The 20,396-nt window shown below is 35.0% G+C and overlaps 4 protein-coding genes across 12 annotated transcripts in view; 2 read left to right on the top strand and 2 right to left on the bottom strand.

Moving 5' to 3' along the window:
- Positions 1–4,231, top strand: part of LOC141402357 (anoctamin-5) — a 50,936-nt gene extending 46,705 nt beyond the window's left edge. For all 7 annotated transcript variants that reach the window (XM_073983351.1, XM_073983344.1, XM_073983346.1 and 4 more), the window contains exons 7-12: positions 76–293; positions 361–525; positions 585–1,038; positions 2,961–3,354; positions 3,422–3,512; positions 3,581–4,231. In XM_073983351.1, the coding sequence (XP_073839452.1) occupies positions 76–293; positions 361–525; positions 585–1,038; positions 2,961–3,354; positions 3,422–3,512; positions 3,581–3,940 (1,682 nt within the window). In that variant the 3' untranslated portion in view covers positions 3,941–4,231. The remainder of the gene's footprint in view (positions 1–75; positions 294–360; positions 526–584; positions 1,039–2,960; positions 3,355–3,421; positions 3,513–3,580) is intronic.
- Positions 4,232–4,801: 570 nt separating this feature from the next.
- Positions 4,802–16,053, top strand: LOC141402354 (tubulin polyglutamylase complex subunit 2). 2 transcript variants are annotated; one of them, XM_073983340.1, is made up of 4 exons: positions 4,823–4,972; positions 5,030–5,197; positions 5,266–5,945; positions 16,035–16,053. In XM_073983340.1, exons 1-3 carry the CDS (start codon positions 4,903–4,905, stop codon positions 5,901–5,903), a joined length of 876 nt encoding a protein of 291 aa, XP_073839441.1. In that variant the 5' UTR covers positions 4,823–4,902; the 3' UTR covers positions 5,904–5,945; positions 16,035–16,053. The 2 variants fall into 2 exon arrangements, with proteins under 2 accessions (XP_073839440.1, XP_073839441.1); XM_073983339.1 differs by lacking the exon at positions 16,035–16,053 and having other exon boundaries at positions 4,802–4,972; positions 5,266–7,770.
- Positions 6,834–8,092, bottom strand: viaf (viral IAP-associated factor). The gene is made up of 2 exons (XM_073983341.1): positions 7,923–8,092; positions 6,834–7,706 (listed from the first exon to the last, which is right to left on the bottom strand). Exons 1-2 carry the CDS (start codon positions 7,923–7,925, stop codon positions 6,999–7,001), a joined length of 711 nt encoding a protein of 236 aa, XP_073839442.1. The 5' UTR covers positions 7,926–8,092; the 3' UTR covers positions 6,834–6,998.
- On the bottom strand, positions 11,607–14,954 carry endos (endosulfine alpha). Of its 2 annotated transcripts, none has more exons than XM_073983342.1 (4): positions 14,608–14,954; positions 12,709–12,838; positions 12,533–12,649; positions 11,607–12,466 (listed from the first exon to the last, which is right to left on the bottom strand). In XM_073983342.1, exons 2-4 carry the CDS (start codon positions 12,772–12,774, stop codon positions 12,293–12,295), a joined length of 357 nt encoding a protein of 118 aa, XP_073839443.1. In that variant the 5' UTR covers positions 12,775–12,838; positions 14,608–14,954; the 3' UTR covers positions 11,607–12,292. The 2 variants fall into 2 exon arrangements, with proteins under 2 accessions (XP_073839443.1, XP_073839444.1); XM_073983343.1 differs by lacking the exon at positions 14,608–14,954 and adding an exon at positions 13,927–14,014.
- Positions 16,054–20,396: the final 4,343 nt, after the last annotated feature.

The following is a 20,396-nucleotide window of genomic DNA, read 5'->3' as shown; positions in this document are numbered from 1 at the left end:
TTACGTCCAAATTCCGTAGTGGCGCCCAACAATTTGGAAATCCACTTCTAACAAAATCTCTTCTCTAAATTACAGCCACTACCTTCTTGGAATTATGGAAACGTAAGCAATCGGTAATTGTTTGGGAATGGGATCTGAGTAGCGTTGAATCTGATGAAGAAAATCGCCCAGAATTTGAAACCAATGCCACCAATTTTCGCATCAATCCGGTTACACGAGAAAAGGAGCCATATATGTCAACATGGAGTCGGACCATACGTTTTGTAATAACCGGAAGTGCGGTGTTTTTTATGGTGGGGTTTAAAGCACTCAAGTCCGAACTTCCAAATTAATTTATTTTCCCGCTACTTTTCCTTACAGATTGTAATTGTTCTATCAGCTGTTTTGGGCACAATTATCTATCGCATTTCCATGGTAACAGTCATCTATGGTGGTGGTGGATTCTTTGTCAATGAACATGCCAAATTATTCACCACAATAACGGCAGCCCTTATTAACTTGGTGGTGATTATGATATTGACAAGGGTAACACTTCCGCAAAACTTCTGAAGAACTATTTAAATTTACCCAAATTTCCTTTACAGATCTATCACCGTTTAGCCATACGCTTAACAAATCTGGAAAATCCCCGCACCCACACGGAATATGAAGATTCCTATACTTTCAAAATCTTCTTCTTTGAATTTATGAATTTCTATTCTTCGCTGATTTACATAGCCTTTTTTAAGGGTCGTTTCTTCGACTATCCCGGTGATGATCAGGCACGTCGCAGTGATTTCTTTCGTCTGAAAAATGATATATGTGATCCGGCTGGATGCCTTTCGGAGTTGTGTATCCAATTGGCTATCATAATGGTGGGCAAACAATGTTGGAATAATTTTATGGAATATCTTTTTCCAAAATTCTATAATTGGTGGCGCCAACGGAAGCACAAACAAGCCACCAAGGATGAAAGTCATTTGCACATGGCCTGGGAGCAGGATTATCATATGCAGGATCCGGGGAGATTGGCTTTATTTGATGAATATTTGGAAATGAGTAAGTAAAGCAGAGCGAATGCCGATTGTGAGTGGCAACTTTTCGTATAGAAAAGGTGGTGACTTGCAACTTTTCGTATAGAAAAGGTGGTGAATGGCAACTTTTCGTATAGAAAAGTTGGTGATTGGCAACATTTCGTGTGTAGAAAAGTTGGTGAGTGGTCACTTTTCGTATAGAAAAGTTGGTGGTTGGCAACTTTTCGTATAGAAAAATTGATGGTTGGCAACTTTTCGTATAGAAAAGTTGGTGGTTGGCTACTTTTCGTACAGAAAAGTTGGTGGTTGGCTACTTTTCGTACAGAAAAGTTGGTGGTTGACAGCTTTTCGTACAAAAAAGTTGGTGATTGGCAACTTTTCGTATAGAAAAGATTGTGAGTGGCAGCTTTTCGTATAGAAAATTGGTGAGTGGCAGCTTTTCGTATAGAAATTTTAGAGTGTGGCAACTTTTCGTATAGAAAAGTTAGTGAGTGGCAACTTTTGATATAGAAAAGTTAGTGAGTGGCAACTTTTCGTGTAGAAAAGTTAGTGAGTGGCAACTTTTCGTATAGAAAAGTTAGTGAGTGGCAACTTTTCGTAAAGCAAAGTTAGTGAGTGGCAACTTTTCGTATAGAAAGATTGGTGAGTGGCAACTTTTCGTATAGAAAAGTTGGTGAGTGGCAGCTTTTCGTATAGAAAAGTTGGTGAGTGGCAGCTTTTCGTATAGAAAAGTTGGTGAGTGGCAGCTTTTCGTATAGAAAAATCGGTGAGTGCCAACTTTTCGTATAGAAAATTGGTGAGTGGCAGCTTTTCGTATAGAAAAGTTGGTGCGTGGCAACTTTTCGTATAGAAAAGTTGGTGGTTGGCAACTTTTTGTATAGATAAGTTGGTGAATGGCTACTTTTTGTATAGATAAGTTGGTGAATGGCTACTTGTCGTATAGAAAAGTTGGTGAGTGGCAACTTTTCGTATAGAAAGTTAGTGGTTGGCTACTTTTCGTATAGAAAAGTTCTGGTTGGCTACTTTTCGTATAAAAAAGATGGTGGTTGGCTACTTTTCGTATAGAAAAGTTCGTGGTTGACTACTTTTCGTATAGAGTGGCAACTTTTCATATAGAAAAGTTGGTGAGTGGCAACTTTTCGTATAGAAAAGTTGGTGAGTGGCAACTTTTCGTATAGAAAAGTTGGTGAGTGGCAACTTTTCGTATAGAAAAGTTGGTGAGTGGCAACTTTTCGTATAGAAAAGTTGGTGAGTGGCAACTTTTCGTATAGAAAAGTTGGTGAGTGGCAACTTTTCGTATAGAAAAGTTGGTGAGTGGCAACTTTTCGTATAGAAAAGTTGGTGAGTGGCAACTTTTCGTATAGAAAAGTTGGTGAGTGGCAACTTTTCGTATAGAAAAGTTGGTGAGTGGCAACTTTTCGTATAGAAAAGTTGGTGAGTGGCAACTTTTCGTATAGAAAAGTTGGTGAGTGGCAACTTTTCGTATAGAAAAGTTGGTGAGTGGCAACTTTTCGTATAGAAAAGTTGGTGAGTGGCAACTTTTCGTATAGAAAAGTTGGTGAGTGGCAACTTTTCGTGTAGAAAAGTTGGTGAGTGGCAACTTTTCGTGTAGAAAAGTTGGTGAGTGGCAACTTTTCGTATAGAAAAGTTGGTGATTGGCAACTTTTCGTGTAGAAAAGTTGGTGGTTGGCAGCATTTCGTGTAGAAAAGTTGGTGGTTGGCAGCATTTCGTATAGAAAAGTTGGTGGTTGGCAACTTTTCGTATAGAATAGTTGGTGGTTGGCAACATTTTGTATGTAGAAAAGTTGGTGAGTGGTCACTTTTCGCATAGGAAATTTAGTGATTGGCAACTTTTCGCATAGGAAAGTTATTTAGTGACAACTTTTTGTAGTGAAAGTTGGTGAGTGGTAACTTTTATCAAATTTCTTAAATCTCTCTCTGTTCCAGTTCTCCAATATGGTTTTGTAACTCTCTTCGTGGCTGCATTTCCACTTGCTCCGCTCTTTGCCCTACTCAATAATGTGGCTGAAATTCGTTTAGATGCCTATAAAATGGTGACACAAGCCAGACGACCCCTAGCCGAACGAGTTGAAGATATTGGGGCATGGTATGGCATCTTGCGGATAATTACCTACACTGCAGTGGTCTCAAATGCCTTTGTCATAGCTTATACCAGTGATTTTATACCGCGTATGGTATATAAATTTGTTTATTCCGAATCGAATACCCTGGTCGGTTATATTGAACATTCCTTGAGTGTATTCAATACCTCGGATTATAAAGAGGAATGGGGTGCCAAAACGGAAAAGGATCCGGATACATGTTATTATAGGGGTTATAGGTATGGGAGGAAAGGTGTGGGATGCAATATTAAAATTTTTTATTGATTTTTTGTTGTTTTCATTTAGAAACGGACCCAACGATTATGAACCCTATGGTTTAAGTCCCCACTATTGGCATGTTTTTGCGGCACGCTTGGCATTTGTGGTGGTGTTTGAGGTAAGGATTTCTTTTAAAACTACATATTGAGAGATTTAATTGTTGTTTTTCCTCCGCTTCTCTTGTAGCACGTGGTTTTTGTCATTACCGGCGTTATGCAATTCATTATACCCGACATACCAGCCGAGGTTAAGACCCAAATGCAACGTGAACAACTTTTGGCCAAGGAGGCGAAATACCAACATGGCATGAAACGGGCCCAGGTCGATAGTCAAGATCTGATGAGTGTATTTCGTGAGGCGGGTAGCCGTCACAGTAATGCCAGTCTACAATTGCCCAGTTCAGATGGCGGAGGAGGAGGAGCATTTACCTCACGTCGTAGTTGGGCTCGTCGTTTTTCACGTTTAAGTGATGGCCTAGATGCCCACGTTGAAGTTGCCTCAAGGCCACGCCGCTCCATGGAATCCACAGTATGGGAAGTTTCTTGACATGAAGAGGAAGCTGAATCACAGAATGATATTCAATATGCCAAAAGTAAACATTAGATTTTTGTTTTCAATGGAAAACAAATGATAACAAGTGGAACAAATTTTAAGTGTTATTGTAAATGTTTTGTCCATATTTTTGTGTTTTTCTTTTATTAATTCTATAGTGATTGTATATGATTTTTACTTAAAACCCCATAATTTATTCATTATAACATCATTAATTAAAAATTATACCTATTTTTATGTAAATAAATGTTCATAAAATTTCTTTTGACAATTTCTTAAAAGAAATAGATTTGGTTTCTGTTCGTAAAATAGAGCTAAGTATGGCTGTTGTCTTTAGAGAGCACGAAGCCAGTTGCCGAAAATGAAGCTTTATAATCCATAATCAAAGCAATTCATTATTTCAAGACATACCGGAACATACCTTCATTCTATACCTTCATAAAATCAATAGGATTCAGTATTAGGGAAAAATTAAGTGAACAAAATCGGCCTCAGCCTCATTATAATCTTCCTGGTGTGTTTATAGTTAATTTTAATTAGTAATTGCTCTTTAAGTTAGCTTTAATCTCTCTTTATAGGGCTTTTGGCCGTTTTCAGAAATAAATTTGACGTGTGGCCCTGCCGTTTAATTACACTATACTAAGTGTTGCCAACTATGAATTTATTACAATAGTAATTCTTACGCGTTGTGGCAGTATATTACTCTTCAATGAATAAAATACCATATTGAATACTGGGAATTATTAAATACAACAAAAATATTCGCTAACATTCACCAATTAATACTTTTTAAAGATATACATATGTATATATACTCGGATGGTGCGCTTTTTGTTTAGGTTGGTTTTCTTCTTCGTATCGATTTTGTTTGCGTTGGCAACTTCAACCGTGTTTTTAACCAACCGTTACCATAGATTTTGTTGTTTATTTTATTATTTTAGTCGAACTCAAGAATAATGAACAAAAAACTAACACCGGAAGATGCTTTCTTTGAAAACCTTTTATTGGGATTAAATAATACGCTGGGTAAGTCAAAATCACTTAGTTTTTATTGTTATTTTTTAATACATTTCCACCTTTTAGCCGATGTTCCCCGAGTCTGCAATGTTAGTGTTGAAAAACGTCAACCCTGTGAAAAATCTCAACTCGTAACTTGGGAACAAAGACATGGAGTGTATCTGCCAGAGGATATGAAGAAATTCTATCTTTCCACCGATGGTTTTATACTGCAATGGTCTTATCAATATGCTCGTAAGGAAGCTATACTTTAAACTACTAATTCCAGTTATTAATTTTACCATTTTACTTTTTGTTAACAGCCAATGATATCCGGAAAGTGGGCTACATACATTTTCCTCATATATTGGAAATAACATTGTTAAGGGAAAATGTGGAGCCAGTATTTTACAACAATTCCGACAATATTCCCCAGCAGCAGCCGACTGGACCATCGAATTACTCTGCCAACCTCAATAATTACACAACAACAGCATCCGCATCATCATCTACTCCAACCACTGATCAGTGGGGTAATGCCCTACCCGTAATTGGTCCCAAAACCAAAATTTTTGAACTAAACACCATTAATGAAGTCGCCAAGGTGTGCCTCTTGTATGATTCTGCCGGCAGCAATACACCAAAAATCTATCTTTTGGAATTAGCCAATTTGAAATGGGTATTTTTGGCAGACAACTTTAGTGAATATTTGCGTATGGCAATTGCCCACTTGGGTTTACCCTACTGGGAGCTCTGTTTTGCTTCATGTGGACTACCCTCTTGGACGGAGCAGTTATTTTTACTCTTAGCTCCACATTTATTGGAAGAAAAAGAACCGAGACGTAGCCGGGTAATAAATCCTGGACCAGAACATCCTCATAATCTATTGGATCCGAATATATTTCGTGTTAAATTTAAGGCAACGGCGAACAAAACCAATTTACAAGGGAAACATAAATGAGAGGGGAGAATCAAATGGAAATAAATGTGTGGGGAGTAAAAGGTGAGAAAGAACTTACCATTTGTAGAGGAGTTATTTTTAGGGTTGCATTAAAACTTTTGTTTGTGCAACCTTTTTTAGAACTTGATTAATATATTTCTTCTCCGATCCTTTAGTCCATACCTATGGTGCTCTTCAGTTCCGTTCTTTACTGGAAAGTTGCACTTTAGTCCCGTTCTGCAAATGAATGTTGATCTTTGATCCCTTTCTGTAAAGAAAAATTCGTCTTTAGTACCGTATTTTACTGGAAAGGTGCTCTTTAATAAAATTCATTACAGGAAAGGGGTTTTAGAGACACGTTTTCTTTCAGATAGGGTCCATAGAAGCAACCATCCTTTCAGAAAGCGTACATAGAAGCACTCTTTCTTTCAGAAAGTTTCCGTAAAATAACCCTTTCGTTCAGAAAGGGCTAATAGAAGCACCAATTCTTTCAAAAAGGGTCCATGGAAGAAAGGTTCCATGAAAGCACTCTTTCTTTCAAAAAGGTTCCATGGAAGCACCCTTTCATTCAAAAAGAGTCCATGAAAGCAAACTTCTTTTCAGAAATGGTCCATAGAAGTACCCGTTCTTTTAGAAAGGGTCTAAAGAAGCAACCTTCTTTTAAAAAAAGTGTCCATTGGATCACCCTTTCCTTCAGAAGGGGTCCATAGGAGCATCCTTTTTTCAACAAGGATCCAAAGAAGCATAGAAGCATGCTTTCTTTTAAAAAAGGATCCATAGAAGTACCCTTACTTTCAGAAAGGGTCCATTGAGGCACACTTTATTTTAAAAAGAGTCCATAAAAGCACCCTTTCTTTCTCTAATAACGGCTCTTCATACATTTTTTCAAGAGAAATATGTTCCTTAACGGATTTAGTACATCACCCACCCAATATATAATCTGTTCAGCCATTTATTTTTTCCACAATTTTTATTACAAAAATATGTTAAAATTTCTTCTATTGCAACTTAGCATGTGTTTGTTTGTGTTTTTGAACAGCTCGAAGACATTTAAATAAAAAAAAAATTCCTAACATAAAAAATACTTGTTCCTCTTCAACTAATTTTGGTTTCGCTTTAATAGAAATCAATATGACTTTCCAAATCGGCAAACATTTTGTCCTTAATTTTAGGTTTGGGATCTTCCTTAATTTCCGTTGGTACAGCACCAGCTTGACCCAATAAAAATTCCAATTCTTCTTGTGTCAATTTATCACCTCTCAATTCCAGTGGACCAACATATTGCTTTCTCAATTGACCCTCAAAGTAAACAAACAGTGTGGGGCAATTCTTTTCGGGGAAGTTGGGTATGCAAGTTGTGGCCACGGAACGCAGGAATTTAGTTTGTGGATAACGTTGGGCCAATGCCTGCATATGATGATGAATGAGGGCACAAAGTGGTACACCATTAGCATACAAATGCAACACCACCCAAATACCTTCACCAGCTTTGGTCACCTCATCAACATAATCTGTGCCAGCAATTTCTCTTACTGTACCAAATTTAGCCTTCTCGGCAAAGGCTCTCATCTCAGCCAAACGTTGTTGACGATATCTTTCCAATACCTCTTCATCTTCGGAGTCTTCCAGTTCATCCAATTCATCCAGATTCATATCTTCCACATTTTTACGCCCATCAGCTAAATCGGTACGTTTCTTAATGGTTTCATCAATCATGGCCTGAATTTGATCTTCGGTAATTTCAGCCTCTTTTTGTTTTTGTGGTATAATGCCTTTGGCACGCAAGACATCGTTCCATTCAGTATCTTCATTGTAATCGGGTTCCTAAAAGATAATAAAACGAATGTAATTTAATATGTATTGGGTGAAATAAATACCTTGCTGCACATTGTTTTTTGTTTATTTTTAGCCATCATTGTAGTTGTTGTTGCTCAACAATGGCCATATATGGAAATAGACCAACAACAATAGTGCATAATAAACTAGTAGCAAGTTGTTTACATCTGCTTTTTAATTATTAAAATTTTCACATAAACTTACCATTTTTATTGTTGTTATTTATAAATTATAATAGAATAAAGTATAAATAACAGTATTATAGTAGATTTATCTAAAAAATATTTAGCTTATTTGTCTGTGGGAGGTGACTAATTCTCCCTACTACGAAAAAATGATCAATGAAAGGCTATTTGACAACCGACCCCGATTGTGAGGGAGAGAAACTTAAGCACTCACATTGCATTGATAACCTTCTCTCTTCCTCGTTTCAAATGTTATCGGCAGTTAGTAGGCAACGTAGCGCAATCAATTGTAGTTTATCACGCGTAGAGAAAACGTAATAGGTACGTATATAACGTAACTTAATTATTCGTTCTACTACGAAAAATATTAATGAAAGGTGCTATTTGAGAAAAATGTCCACATATCCTTTGTTTTAGTTGTGGTATACGATTACTTCGGGTAATCATCCAACCAAAACACCCAGACGAGGAGATATCCAAAAAAAAAAAATATCCTTTGTTTCATATGTGAGGAACAGTTAGTTGGCAACGTGGCGCAGTAAATATATAACTAAACACATAACTTACCATAATCGCCTGTTTATATCATTGTTTTTTTTTTTGCCGGGTTAACCTTCTATATGAGGATTTATTTGACATAAACGCAATGAAATTGACATTTGACATCCAATGGATTAGCTAAATCCGGCTATATGTAAACGTAGTATAAGACAAAAAACAATCAGGGCAATCATGAATAAATACTTCCCTGGGAATTTTCCGCACGGAAAATGATTTTAAAAAGTGAAATTCTTTTAAAATGGATGTTTGTAAAAGGTTGAAAACTATTAGATTCGTTTAATTATGGCGTATTCTAGTCGAATCGACAAAAATATTCCCTTTTTGAGCATAAATATGTAAATAAAAACTTGTGATATTAGGGAAAGGGAACAAATTCCGCATGCAATTTTTATTCATGATTGCACTGAATTATTTTTTATAATTTATTCGTCCTGCAACGGCAATCTATGTCACAATGAAAGATAAGAGGCCTTTCAGAGCAAAGCAATCATATTGCATTGACAACACCATTATCTCTACATAAGCAACAAGTGGTTGGCAACGCAGTTAATACTGATAGAACGTAACCGCAACGTATATAACGTATCATGCTGTAGGACTAAACATTTGTTTTTAATTTTTTTTCTCATGGCACAATGACCAAGGCACAATGACCTCCAGACCTCGGTCTGGAGGTTTTTTCTGTAGAAAAAATTCCCAGACCTCTGTCGGAAGGTAGAAAAAACCTTCAGACTGAGAGAGGTCTGGGAATTTTTTCTATAGAAAAAACCTCCAGAGGTCTGGGAATTTTTTTCTATAGAAAAATTCCCAGTCCTATGGAGGTTTTTTTTCTATAGGAAAAATTCCCAGACCTCTCTCTGTCTGAAGGTTTTTTCTATAGAAAAAATTCCCATACCTTTCTTTAGGCTGTTTTCTATAGAAAAAAATACCTGACCTCTGTCTTTAGGCTTTTTCTATAGAAAAAATCACAACCCTCAGTCTTTAGGTTGTTTCTATAGAAACAAATTCTCGTAACTTAGGAGCCAACGATATCTAATTATATGTATTATGATTAACATTTCAGGTATTATCAAAATGTAATATTTTTTTTGGCCATAAAGGCTTTGTATTACAGTATGAAATAAATAAATAAATAAATAAATAAATAAATAAACTTAGTCTGGAGGTTTTTTCTATACGAAAAATTTCCCAGAACTCAGTCTGGATGTTTTTCTATAAAAAAAATTCCCAGACCTGTCTGGATGTTATTTCTGTAGAAAAAAAAATTCCCAGACCTCAGTCTGGATGTTTTTTATATAGAAAAAATTTCCCAGACCTCAGTCTGGATGTTTTTTATATAGAAAAAATTTCCCAGACCTCAGTCTGGATGTTTTTTCTATAGAAAAAATTTCCCAGACCTCAGTCTGGATGTTTTTTCTACAGAAAAAATTTCCCAGACCTCAGTCTGGATGTTTTTTCTACAGAAAAAATTTCCCAGACCTCAGTCTGGATGTTTTTTTCTATAGAAAAAATTTCCCAGACCTCAGTCTGGATGTTTTTTCTATAGAAAAAATTTCCCAGACCTCAGTCTGGATGTTTTTTCTATAGAAAAAATTTCCCAGACCTCAGTCTGGATGTTTTTTCTATAGAAAAAATTTCCCAGACCTCAGTCTGGATGTTTTTTCTATAGAAAAAATTTCCCAGACCTCAGTCTGGATGTTTTTTCTATAGAAAAAATTTCCCAGACCTCAGTCTGGATGTTTTTTCTATAGAAAAAATTTCCCAGACCTCAGTCTGGATGTTTTTTCTATAGAAAAAATTTCCCAGACCTCAGTCTGGATGTTTTTTCTATAGAAAAAATTTCCCAGACCTCAGTCTGGATGTTTTTTCTATAGAAAAAATTTCCCAGACCTCAGTCTGGATGTTTTTTCTATAGAAAAAATTTCCCAGACCTCAGTCTGGATGTTTTTTCTATAGAAAAAATTTCCCAGACCTCAGTCTGGATGTTTTTTCTATAGAAAAAATTTCCCAGACCTCAGCCTGGATGTTTTTTCTATAGAAAAAATTTCCCAGACCTCAGTCTGGATGTTTTTTCTATAGAAAAAATTTCCCAGACCTCAGTCTGGATGTTTTTTCTATAGAAAAAATTTCCCAGACCTCAGTCTGGATGTTTTTTCTATAGAAAAAATTTCCCAGACCTCAGTCTGGATGTTTTTTCTATAGAAAAAATTTCCCAGACCTCAGTCTGGATGTTTTTTCTATAGAAAAAATTTCCCAGACCTCAGTCTGGATGTTTTTTCTATAGAAAAAATTTCCCAGACCTCAGTCTGGATGTTTTTTCTATAGAAAAAATTTCCCAGACCTCAGTCTGGATGTTTTTTCTATAGAAAAAATTTCCCAGACCTCAGTCTGGATGTTTTTTCTATAGAAAAAATTTCCCAGACCTCAGTCTGGATGTTTTTTCTATAGAAAAAATTTCCCAGACCTCAGTCTGGATGTTTTTTCTATAGAAAAAATTTCCCAGACCTCAGTCTGGATGTTTTTTCTATAGAAAAAATTTCCCAGACCTCAGTCTGGATGTTTTTTCTATAGAAAAAATTTCCCAGACCTCAGTCTGGATGTTTTTTCTATAGAAAAAATTTCCCAGACCTCAGTCTGGATGTTTTTTCTATAGAAAAAATTTCCCAGACCTCAGTCTGGATGTTTTTTCTATAGAAAAAATTTCCCAGACTTCAGTCTGGATGTTTTTTCTATAGAAAAAATTTCCCAGACCTCAGTCTGGATGTTTTTTCTATAGAAAAAAATTCCCAGACCTCTGTCTGGAGGTTTTTTCTATAGAAAAAAATTCCCAGACCTCTGTCTGGAGGGTTTTTCTATAGAAAAAAATTCCCAGACCTCTGTCTGGAGGTTTTTTCTATAGAAAAAAATTCCCAGACCTCTGTCTGGAGGTTTTTTCTATAGAAAAAATTCCCAGACCTCAGTCTGGATGTTTTTTCTATAGAAAAAAATTCCCAGACCTCAGTCTGGATGTTTTTTCTATAGAAAAAATTTCCCAGACCTCAGTCTGGATGTTTTTTCTATAGAAAAATTTTCAAGACCTTAGTCCGTAGTTTTATTTTTTCTATAGAAAAATTCCGTTTCGAAATTTAAAAAATTAACACAATTTGTTTAACAATTTTTTAATTTTACATAAATATGCATTTTTAATTTTGTTTGTATTTTTTTTTAAGTTTTTCAATTCGTTTCGATTTTGTGGTTGGTTTGTTTGTAATTTAAGTTTACAGAACAAAAAATTGTAGTATTTGTTTATTTTTTTGTAATGAGTAAGCAGAAAATTAATTAAAATGACTTATAAACTAAAGATAAAGGCTTTTGTTTTACCTCCCCCTTCCTTCTCGTTTTTGCAAGAACATTTAAACAACACAAAGCATAAGAAAATGCTCTTGATAGATATACAAAAACAAATCGAATGAATAGATTCTTTCCAAAATTAGTCCCTGTGGATAATTAGAAACCTGGCAAAGTCTTAGAAATGTGAATTGTTTGAACAAGGAAAAACAATTGCATCTCAATAATTTTTAAAAATGATAATAAATGAATGTCCAACGACATATAATTGCTTATGTTTGAATGTTTCAAGGCTTGGCTTTGCGAAGGACAATTTGATTTTGGAAAGAAGTATCTTCTAAGCATTAGAGTTTGCATACAATTTTGTTTGAAAAGTATTTAAATATCATTATAGTGTGTGTAGTAGTTGTTATAGTAATTTGTAGGAGGTTATTTGTATGTTTTTTCTTGTTGTTTCTTTGCAGAGGTAAGAAGAGCAAGGGCGCTGTTTTTTAGACTAACTTAACTCGTCGCTGGGAATTTATTACAAGGCTGAATAATTGAAGTTTTACGCGCAGGCACAGTCTCTGGTGTGGGTATGGCTTCACCGGTTGTATTTTTATTGGCAAAAACCTGTTTGATGCCACCACCCTTTTGTTTGGCCATTTGATAATCACCAGAATCAAAATATTTTTGCTAAAAAACAATAACAAAAACAAGAATTAAATTGCTAGTTATAAATTGAAAATAAGTTTGCCTTACCCCCTTTTGTAATCTTTTTTGCAAGAAAGCGGTATGACCACCAGGGCCTCTTAGACCAACAGGATATTTTGATTTCAATTTTTCCTCTTCGATTTTTTCCAATTCACGGGCATTTGACTATGGAGGAAAAATTTGTTGAAAAGGTGTTAAAAAAAACTATAAAAAATATATTTTACCTGTGGTTCTTCAGGACCATCTTGTGGTGTTGTTGGTTGGCTACTAGTTTCTTCGGTTGAACTCATCTTTTAGCAGTGGAAATCCTTGGGGATGCTTTTCTCACCGGAAATAGTACGGAAAGATCAAGAGCTAAAAATAAGGCAAGAAACTTTAGTAAAATAGGAAGAAGTCTTCTATACACAGAAGACACTTAAAAGGAGTCGTCTATACCTAGAAGACTCCTACTATATATAGAAGACTCCTTAGAGGAATTGTCTATATATAGAAGACTCCTTAGAGGAATTGTCTATATATAGAAGACTCCTTAAAGGAGTCGTCTATATATAGAAGACTCTTTAAAGGAGTCGTCTATATATAGAAGACTACTTAAAGGAGTCGTCTATATATAGAAGACTCCTTAAAGGAATCGTCTATATATAGAAGACTACTTAAAGGAGTCTATATATAGAAGAATCCTTAAAGGAGTCGTCTATATATAGAAGACTCTTTAAAGGAGTCGTCTATATATAGAAGACTACTTAAAGGAGTCGTCTATATATAGAAGACTCCTTAAAGGAATCGTCTATATATAGAAGACTACTTAAAGGAGTCTATATATAGAAGACTCCTTAAAGGAGTCGTCTATATATAGAAGACTCATTAAAGGTGTCGTCTATAATTACAAGGCTCTCAAAGGAGTCATCTATTAATTGAGGATTCCTTAAGGGGCCAAAAGTACTCCCCATAAGCTTTAAAACGATCCCATACTGCCCACGTTAGACTTGTAAAATTACAAGACCCATATCTCGGGAACTACGGACTTCCACCCGAAAAATTACATATCATTGTAATCAGGGCCACAAGGCTATCTATCTACTGTAAAAATTTCAGCCCGATACGAGAGGTGCTCCTAAACGACATTTAAGCCAAAGATTCTGTTTCCCTCTATCATCCATTTTTTTAATCTATACTTTCCACTTCAAACCCTGCATACTCCACTGTAATGATATTGCACAAGGAAGTCAAAACCAGTCACACTCAAATTGCATTTCATGGATGAATGGCAAAAACAGATCCGACAAGTAAATTCACGTCACTTGTTTTTTTGTTGTTCTTTTTGTTATTATATTTCCTTGTAAAATGTCATTGAATCACGCTCAATAAATTAATACTAATTATGCCTTTGTTTGTTCATAAATTAGTAGTTAATTACTAATTAAAATTATAAATATTATCACCTTTCCTTCTCTCCAAATATTAAAAAAAGCCACACACTTTTCTTCTCTTTCTCTCCCCCACACGAGTTTTACAAACAAATCAACAACAGTTTCGCAAATAGTTGGCAACTCCTGGCATTAAATATTGACAGTTATAATTAATGCTAATAAAAAATCGCGAGAAGAGAATGAGGTTGATTGGCTTGTCTCCGTCTCCTTGCAAATGTAAACAAATGCCAAAAAAATGATGAATAAAGAGGAAAAAAGAAAAACAACTAGCGCATTGAAAATAAAGACGGCTGAAAGTAATGCAATTTTTCTCATAGACGCAAAAATTGTGATTTTCTTATTCTTTGCAATGAATCATTGTACAATAATACAAATAATACACAATATAAACATGTACTTATTTTTTATATGGCGTTTTCCAACTATATTTGCTCGAGTAGTTTTTTCGATGGTTTTTGCATCAAAATGGCGGAGTAGAAAAACAACTAGAAAAAAACTGCAATGAAGCAAGCAAAAACAGACAAAATTAAGCAAGGGCAACAACTTCTAGAAGAGGTTAGCCAGTCGAGAGATGCAGTCAGTTTCTAGCAACTAATATTTTAATCAAACATTTCATCAAAATAAATTGAAACATAAAACATGTATTTTCCCATACAAATTTTTGCAAGTATTGTTTCCCCTTCTTAAACTTACCTAGCTTGACAAATTAAAGAAGAAAATAGCAATTGTACAATTGCCGATGCGACGGAGAAAAAATTTAACTCACGACGTAATACTTTGTTGCTGAAAGTTTCTTTGTTGACGTCGTATCCTATTTACTATCCAGAAAAATGTTTTTCTTTTTCCTGTGAAGTAATTTTTCCTTCAATTACTGTTAAATTATTACAAATTTTCTCTTCTCGGTATATTTTTGTTGCAAAGAACTTTTTGCTCGCGTTTCCAACGATTTTTGCAGAGAACGATGTCAATACGAAGAGTACAATCGGCGTTTAAAAGTACGCCGATTTGCCGTGGTATCATTTTTCAGTGAATATAGTAATGTGTTCTAATGAGGTGTTGTGGTCACACATTAAGACTATGTTTACATTTACGAAATCCACTCGATTTCAACTGTCAAATCCTTTGCGTATACGTCAAATGAAAACTCATCTGAAATCGAGTGGATTTCATTTGACGTTTGAGCAATGGAATTGACAGTTGAAATCGAGTGGATTTCGTAAATGTAAACATAGTGTAAGCTGCTTGGAAAATAAAAATGTGAGTTATGCCAAGTTTACACTAGCGCTCCAAAATCCAGAGGATTTCACGAAATCCTGAAATACACCCCGGTGTTTACACTTATTTTTTGTTGATTTCAAACATATCACAATGGTCAAGGTAGATGCATATGTGCAGCTGATCGAACAAGACTTTTTAAAGTTGTTGTAAATTGAACTAATCATCAAAAATATAAAAATATAGAACTTTACAACTTTATTTGGAAAATTATCGTAAAATTATCTATATATTGTATTAATTGTGTATAGTACTAACAAATGAAAAAATAAAAAAAAAAAATGATTTTATCGTTGAGACATTATAATAATAAATTTTGATAGATAAAAGTTGTGCTCAGAACCAGCATAATATTAGTACTTGCAGTACTTTTCCCGTTTAGTGCTAAAAATGCGTTCCCGTATTCCGAAATCTAGCAAGACTTGCACGTCTCTTTAAACAAAAATTGCGCCGAATAACACCTTCTTCTCCTATTTTCTGACATACGATTTTGGTCTAGTAGAAAGTAGCAGCAAGTATTTTCATTGGCATCTTATATGATAGCTGATACGTTGATTTTGACATTTCCGTCATTTTTCCGTTCCCATATTTTTTAAGAAATTTGTATAAGAAAGCAATTTTTGACAATTCGCTCTTTTTTCTAACATTACCATTCATGATACAATGATACAAGGTAACCTCACGCTCAGAGCTCACAAAGTTGTATTCGCTTTGCCGTCCCTTCATTGCCAAACTCATTTTGACAAACTTTGTATGTATATGTAAAAACATACATACGTCAGGTTTATTTACATTTCAAATCTGAAATCAATTTAATTTTAAATTTTTTAATTAAAATATTTCAGACCATTTGGAGTCGATTTTGCCTTGTCTGTCCGCCCGCCTGAAGGATAACTCTCAAACGGATCTGCTAATGCGTTTCAAATATCGGTCCTCGTCATATTTTTCAAAATTTTACTCAATTTCGAGAATGGGCCAGTCCACTTCTTCCGGTACATCCCACATAAAAGTTCAAAGATTTTCGCTAAAATGGTGCGTACGATAGCTCACGAACGGATCAACTGATTTTGTCAAAAATTAATCCTCGCAATATTTTTTCCAGATATAGATTAAGGATGGACTATATCTATCCAATCCTTCGAGTACCTCCACACAAAATGTTCGCTTAAGGGCTGTTCGAGAATCGTTTTTAAATTCCTTGTGGTCCTGTTTACAGTGAAATGATGTGTTTCGTGATCAAGTCCATGCTTCCGGACATATTTGACCAAAAAAAATGTCCGGAAGCATGGACAATAATTGAAAAAGTCTCAGACATTGGTCCAACCTTAACAAATCGGAATATTCCTCTCAAATATGGGCAAGTCCTTGCTTCCTGAAAAAATGCTACGGTGACAAACTAAAATGGCTGTTTGGCAGGAGAACTATCGAAATGACTCCCCAAATTAGATAGTCATGATTAAAATGACAAAACATACACAGTCTTACATAAGTATACGTACGCCCCATAAATCTCGGGTTTTAGAAAAAGTAATGATATTTATGAAATTCCAAGTACACAGGTTTATTTCGTCTCACTAATAAACAATATTTAATACAACAAAAGTATATTCCATAATATAAATAACGGTAAATTTTACAAAAACAAAAAAATGATACTTACAAAAGTATACATACGCCCCAAATATGAGTATTATCGTACAATTTATGGAATTAACAGCAAAATTTATACATTTTATTGTTTTGGCGAATGTGTCTGGGTGTCCGAGATATATTTTAGAAAAAAAAAATAATTTTTGGGTGTTAAATGCCGTTATTTAATGCCAAACTTCTTGTATAGCTCGTTAAAGCGGACCCTTGCCGATTTCTTTCCGTTTTAGGTATTTGAGTATACAAAAGCCACAATATTAGTGTCAGATTATAGATTTTGATATCCTAGAAAGCTTTTTAGTTGACCTTGTGCATAACACACCTTCCTGGGTGTCGATAAATTCACATTTTTCCTGGGATATCTCAGGAAGTTAATAGATTCCTCGGAATTCTTGGCTCAAATTACATACAGAAGACCTTGAATTGTGTTTTAATATGGTGTTATATAATCCTTGGACACCAATTGAATCAAAATGTATAAATTTTGCTGCTAATTCCATAAACTGTACGATAATACTCATATTTCCTTGGGGCGTATGTTTACTTTTGTAAGAATAATTTTTGGTTTTGGTAAAATTTACAATTATTTATATTATGGAATATACTTTTGTTGTATTAAATATTGTTTATTAGTGAGACGAAATAAACCTGTGTACTTGGAATTTCATAAATATCATTACTTTTTCTAAAACCCGAGCTTTATGGGGCGTACGTATATTTATGTAAGACTGTGTAAGTTTGTTGATCACTAGGAACCCTAAGCGCCAAATTATAGCTATTTCGGTCTGCAAATGTAGCGAAAACCGTCAAAATACCTCAAATCCGGAGGTACCGTTATATGGGGGCTATACCAAAACATGGAACTATGTTGACGATGTTTGGTGGAGATATTTCATGACCACTGAGAACCTCAAATGGCAAATTACAGCTAGTTCGGTTAAATATTGTAACTAAAATGCTCAAAATACCGAATATCGGGAGGTACCGTTATAAGGGGGCCATACCAAAACATGGACCTATGTTGACGATGTCTGTTGGAGATGTTTCATGACCACTGAGAACCTCAAATGGCAAATTAAAGCTAGTTCGGTTAAAAATTGTAGCTAAAATTCTCACAATACCGAAAATCGGGAGGTGCCGTTATATGGGGACTATACCAAAACATGGACCTATGCCCATATCCTTTGGGATATAAGTTTGTTGATCACTAGGAACCCTAAGTGCCAAATTATAGCTAATTCGGTCTGCAAAAACGTCAAAATACCTCAAATCCGGAGGTACCGTTATATGGGGGCTATACCAAAGAGTGGACCGATATAGCCAATCTTCGAACTTGACCTGCCTATGGAAAAAAGACCCTCGGGTGCAAAATTTCAGCACTCTATCTCAATTATTGCGGACGCTAGAGTGATTACAACAGACGGACAGACAGACGGACATGGCTAGATCGTCTTAGAATTTTATCCTGATCAAGAATATATATACTTTATAGGGTCGCAAATGATTAGTTCGATGTGTTACAAACAGAATGACAAACTTAATATACCCTCCATACTATGGTGGAGGGTATAATAAAATTAAGGAAATTCAGGTAAATTTAGATAAAAAATAAAAATGGTTAAACAATATCGATTCCTACCTCACAGTGAAAAGTATGCACTCTAATAGTTTTATGAAACCAAAAGGATTTCTTAGGAGTTTAGCACTTGGTATGACATCCTTTGTTATCCTTTACAGCTTTTAGCATTTTTAGCTAAAATTTAACTAAGTCGTCGGGGCAAGATATCGGAATTTTTCCCCGTTCTTCTTGCAAGACATATTTCAGGGTTCCTATACTTTAGATGTTACGATTTTTTATATTTGTCTCCAAAATCTCATATGGATTTCATTTGACGTTTAACCTATGGAATTGACAGTTGAAATCGAGTGGATTTCGTAAATGTAAACCAAGCATTAAACTATGTGATGTTGCATAGTCAATCATTTCATAATTTTGATTTTGTGAAGGTACCACATTACTGTCTATATTATTATAGCTGTGTTCCTTTAACTACCTGAGGTTACCATTTTTAACCTGCAAAGCGTTCCTTACATGATGAAATAATAAGGTGGCGTAAAATGACCAGATGATTGGTTTCAATCTGTCAAATTTTTTGTTATTGTGAATTAATTGTATGAAAACGTAAACAAACGTTTTGACATATTGAAGAATTTTTGGCAAAAACAGTTGTATTTGTGCTACTTACGTGACCTGTTAAATAGATCTTGGTTCCTTAACCCCGAAAAGTGCAAAACTGGAAACAATTTTTAAGAGAGTGAGAGAGGAGAGAGTTCGAAAATGGCTTTCTCTTCTACCACAGGCTACCAGACAAATTTCTGCAGGTAGAAAATGACAGAACTGATTTTTCGACTTTTGTTTGACGATTATTTCACAATGAAGAAGAAAATGCACGAAAAACAGAAGAAAAAGTCGAACGCTGACAAAACTAAATTAACCCTGCGTTTACAAATGCCAGTATTGGCAAGACAATAGCAAAAATACGAACCTTTTTCACAAATACATTTATAAATTTTTTAATATGTGTAGAGAAAAGTATGAATGTATTGGTGAAAATTGTTTGTAACTTTGCTATTGTCTTGCCAATACTGTCTGTGTGTAAACGCCTAGTTAAAACTGTGAAATAAAAGACGAAAATTGTTTTTTATGTTTCTTTTTGACATTGCTGCCAGATCTACCATTTTTCCGTTCCTTTAATTTTCAGGTAAAAATGTTCAAGAGAGAGCAATTTTGACACTTTTACCACTCTTACTATTAAAAAAGTAAAGGAACAAAGCTAATATAAACATGGCCTTTAAGGCCTGCGTACATAAGCTGCTCTGCCTGATTACCTTGCTTTCTGCTTCATTTTTGACATAATAAAAATAAAAGAATAAAGAAGGCCGAGGAAATTTCGAACTGGGTTGGCCTTTTCTTTTTTATTCTTTTATCAGAAGTAAGCAAGGTAAGCAGGCAAGGCATCTTATGTACGCAGGCCTTAAGTCCCGGTCCACACTAGAGTGATTTCATTAAAAAAATTGCATGAAATTATGCGTCTCTAGATCCGACCTCCAAAGTAGAGTAAAATCATAAAATTGCTGTAGTGTGGAATTCGAATTAAGAACACCTAATTACATGAAATTTTGTAATGAAATTCATGTAAGTCCCAATTTACATTGGGCGAGTTTACTTGCGGCAATTGTTATTTTGTAGGAGAGAGAGGTGAGGCATATGGTAACCCTTTGCCTCTCAGCACCCTCTCTCACCTACAAACTGACAATTGCCGCAAGTAAACTCGCCTAATGTAAATTGGGACCTAGTGTGGACCGGGACTAAGGAACCAAAAAAAAATACAATAACAGTACGTTTACATATAACCGGATTACTAAATCCATGGATTCCAAATGTCAATTCCATAATGCTTGGTTTACATTTACGAAATCCACTCGATTTCAACTGTCAAATCCATAGGTTAAATGTCAAATGAAATCCAATGGATTTCAGATGATATTTCATTTGACGT

The sequence above is a fragment of the Musca autumnalis genome, unplaced genomic scaffold, assembly GCF_047663935.1.
Source record: "Musca autumnalis isolate F117 unplaced genomic scaffold, ASM4766393v1 scaffold_4, whole genome shotgun sequence".
NCBI classification, from domain to species: Eukaryota; Metazoa; Arthropoda; class Insecta; order Diptera; family Muscidae; genus Musca; species Musca autumnalis.
Note: the sequence above shows the minus strand (reverse complement) of the source record. Positions and strands in the feature narration are given on the sequence as shown.

What these genes read in the sequence shown, in the direction of transcription:
- LOC141402354 (XM_073983340.1), top strand. Translation starts at nt 4,903, where the DNA reads ATGAACAAAAAACTAACACCGGAAGATGCTTTCTTTGAAAACCTTTTA. An exon ending in GGGATTAAATAATACGCTGG is followed by an intron (nt 4,973 to 5,029) that starts GTAAGTCAAAAT and finishes TCCACCTTTTAG; the next exon opens with CCGATGTTCCCCGAGTCTGC. An exon ending in ATGGTCTTATCAATATGCTC is followed by an intron (nt 5,198 to 5,265) that starts GTAAGGAAGCTA and finishes TTTTGTTAACAG; the next exon opens with CCAATGATATCCGGAAAGTG.
- endos (XM_073983342.1), bottom strand. Translation starts at nt 12,774, where the DNA reads ATGAGTTCAACCGAAGAAACTAGTAGCCAACCAACAACACCACAAGAT. An exon ending in ATGGTCCTGAAGAACCACAG is followed by an intron (nt 12,650 to 12,708) that starts GTAAAATATATT and finishes TTTCCTCCATAG; the next exon opens with TCAAATGCCCGTGAATTGGA. An exon ending in AAAAAAGATTACAAAAGGGG is followed by an intron (nt 12,467 to 12,532) that starts GTAAGGCAAACT and finishes ATTGTTTTTTAG; the next exon opens with CAAAAATATTTTGATTCTGG.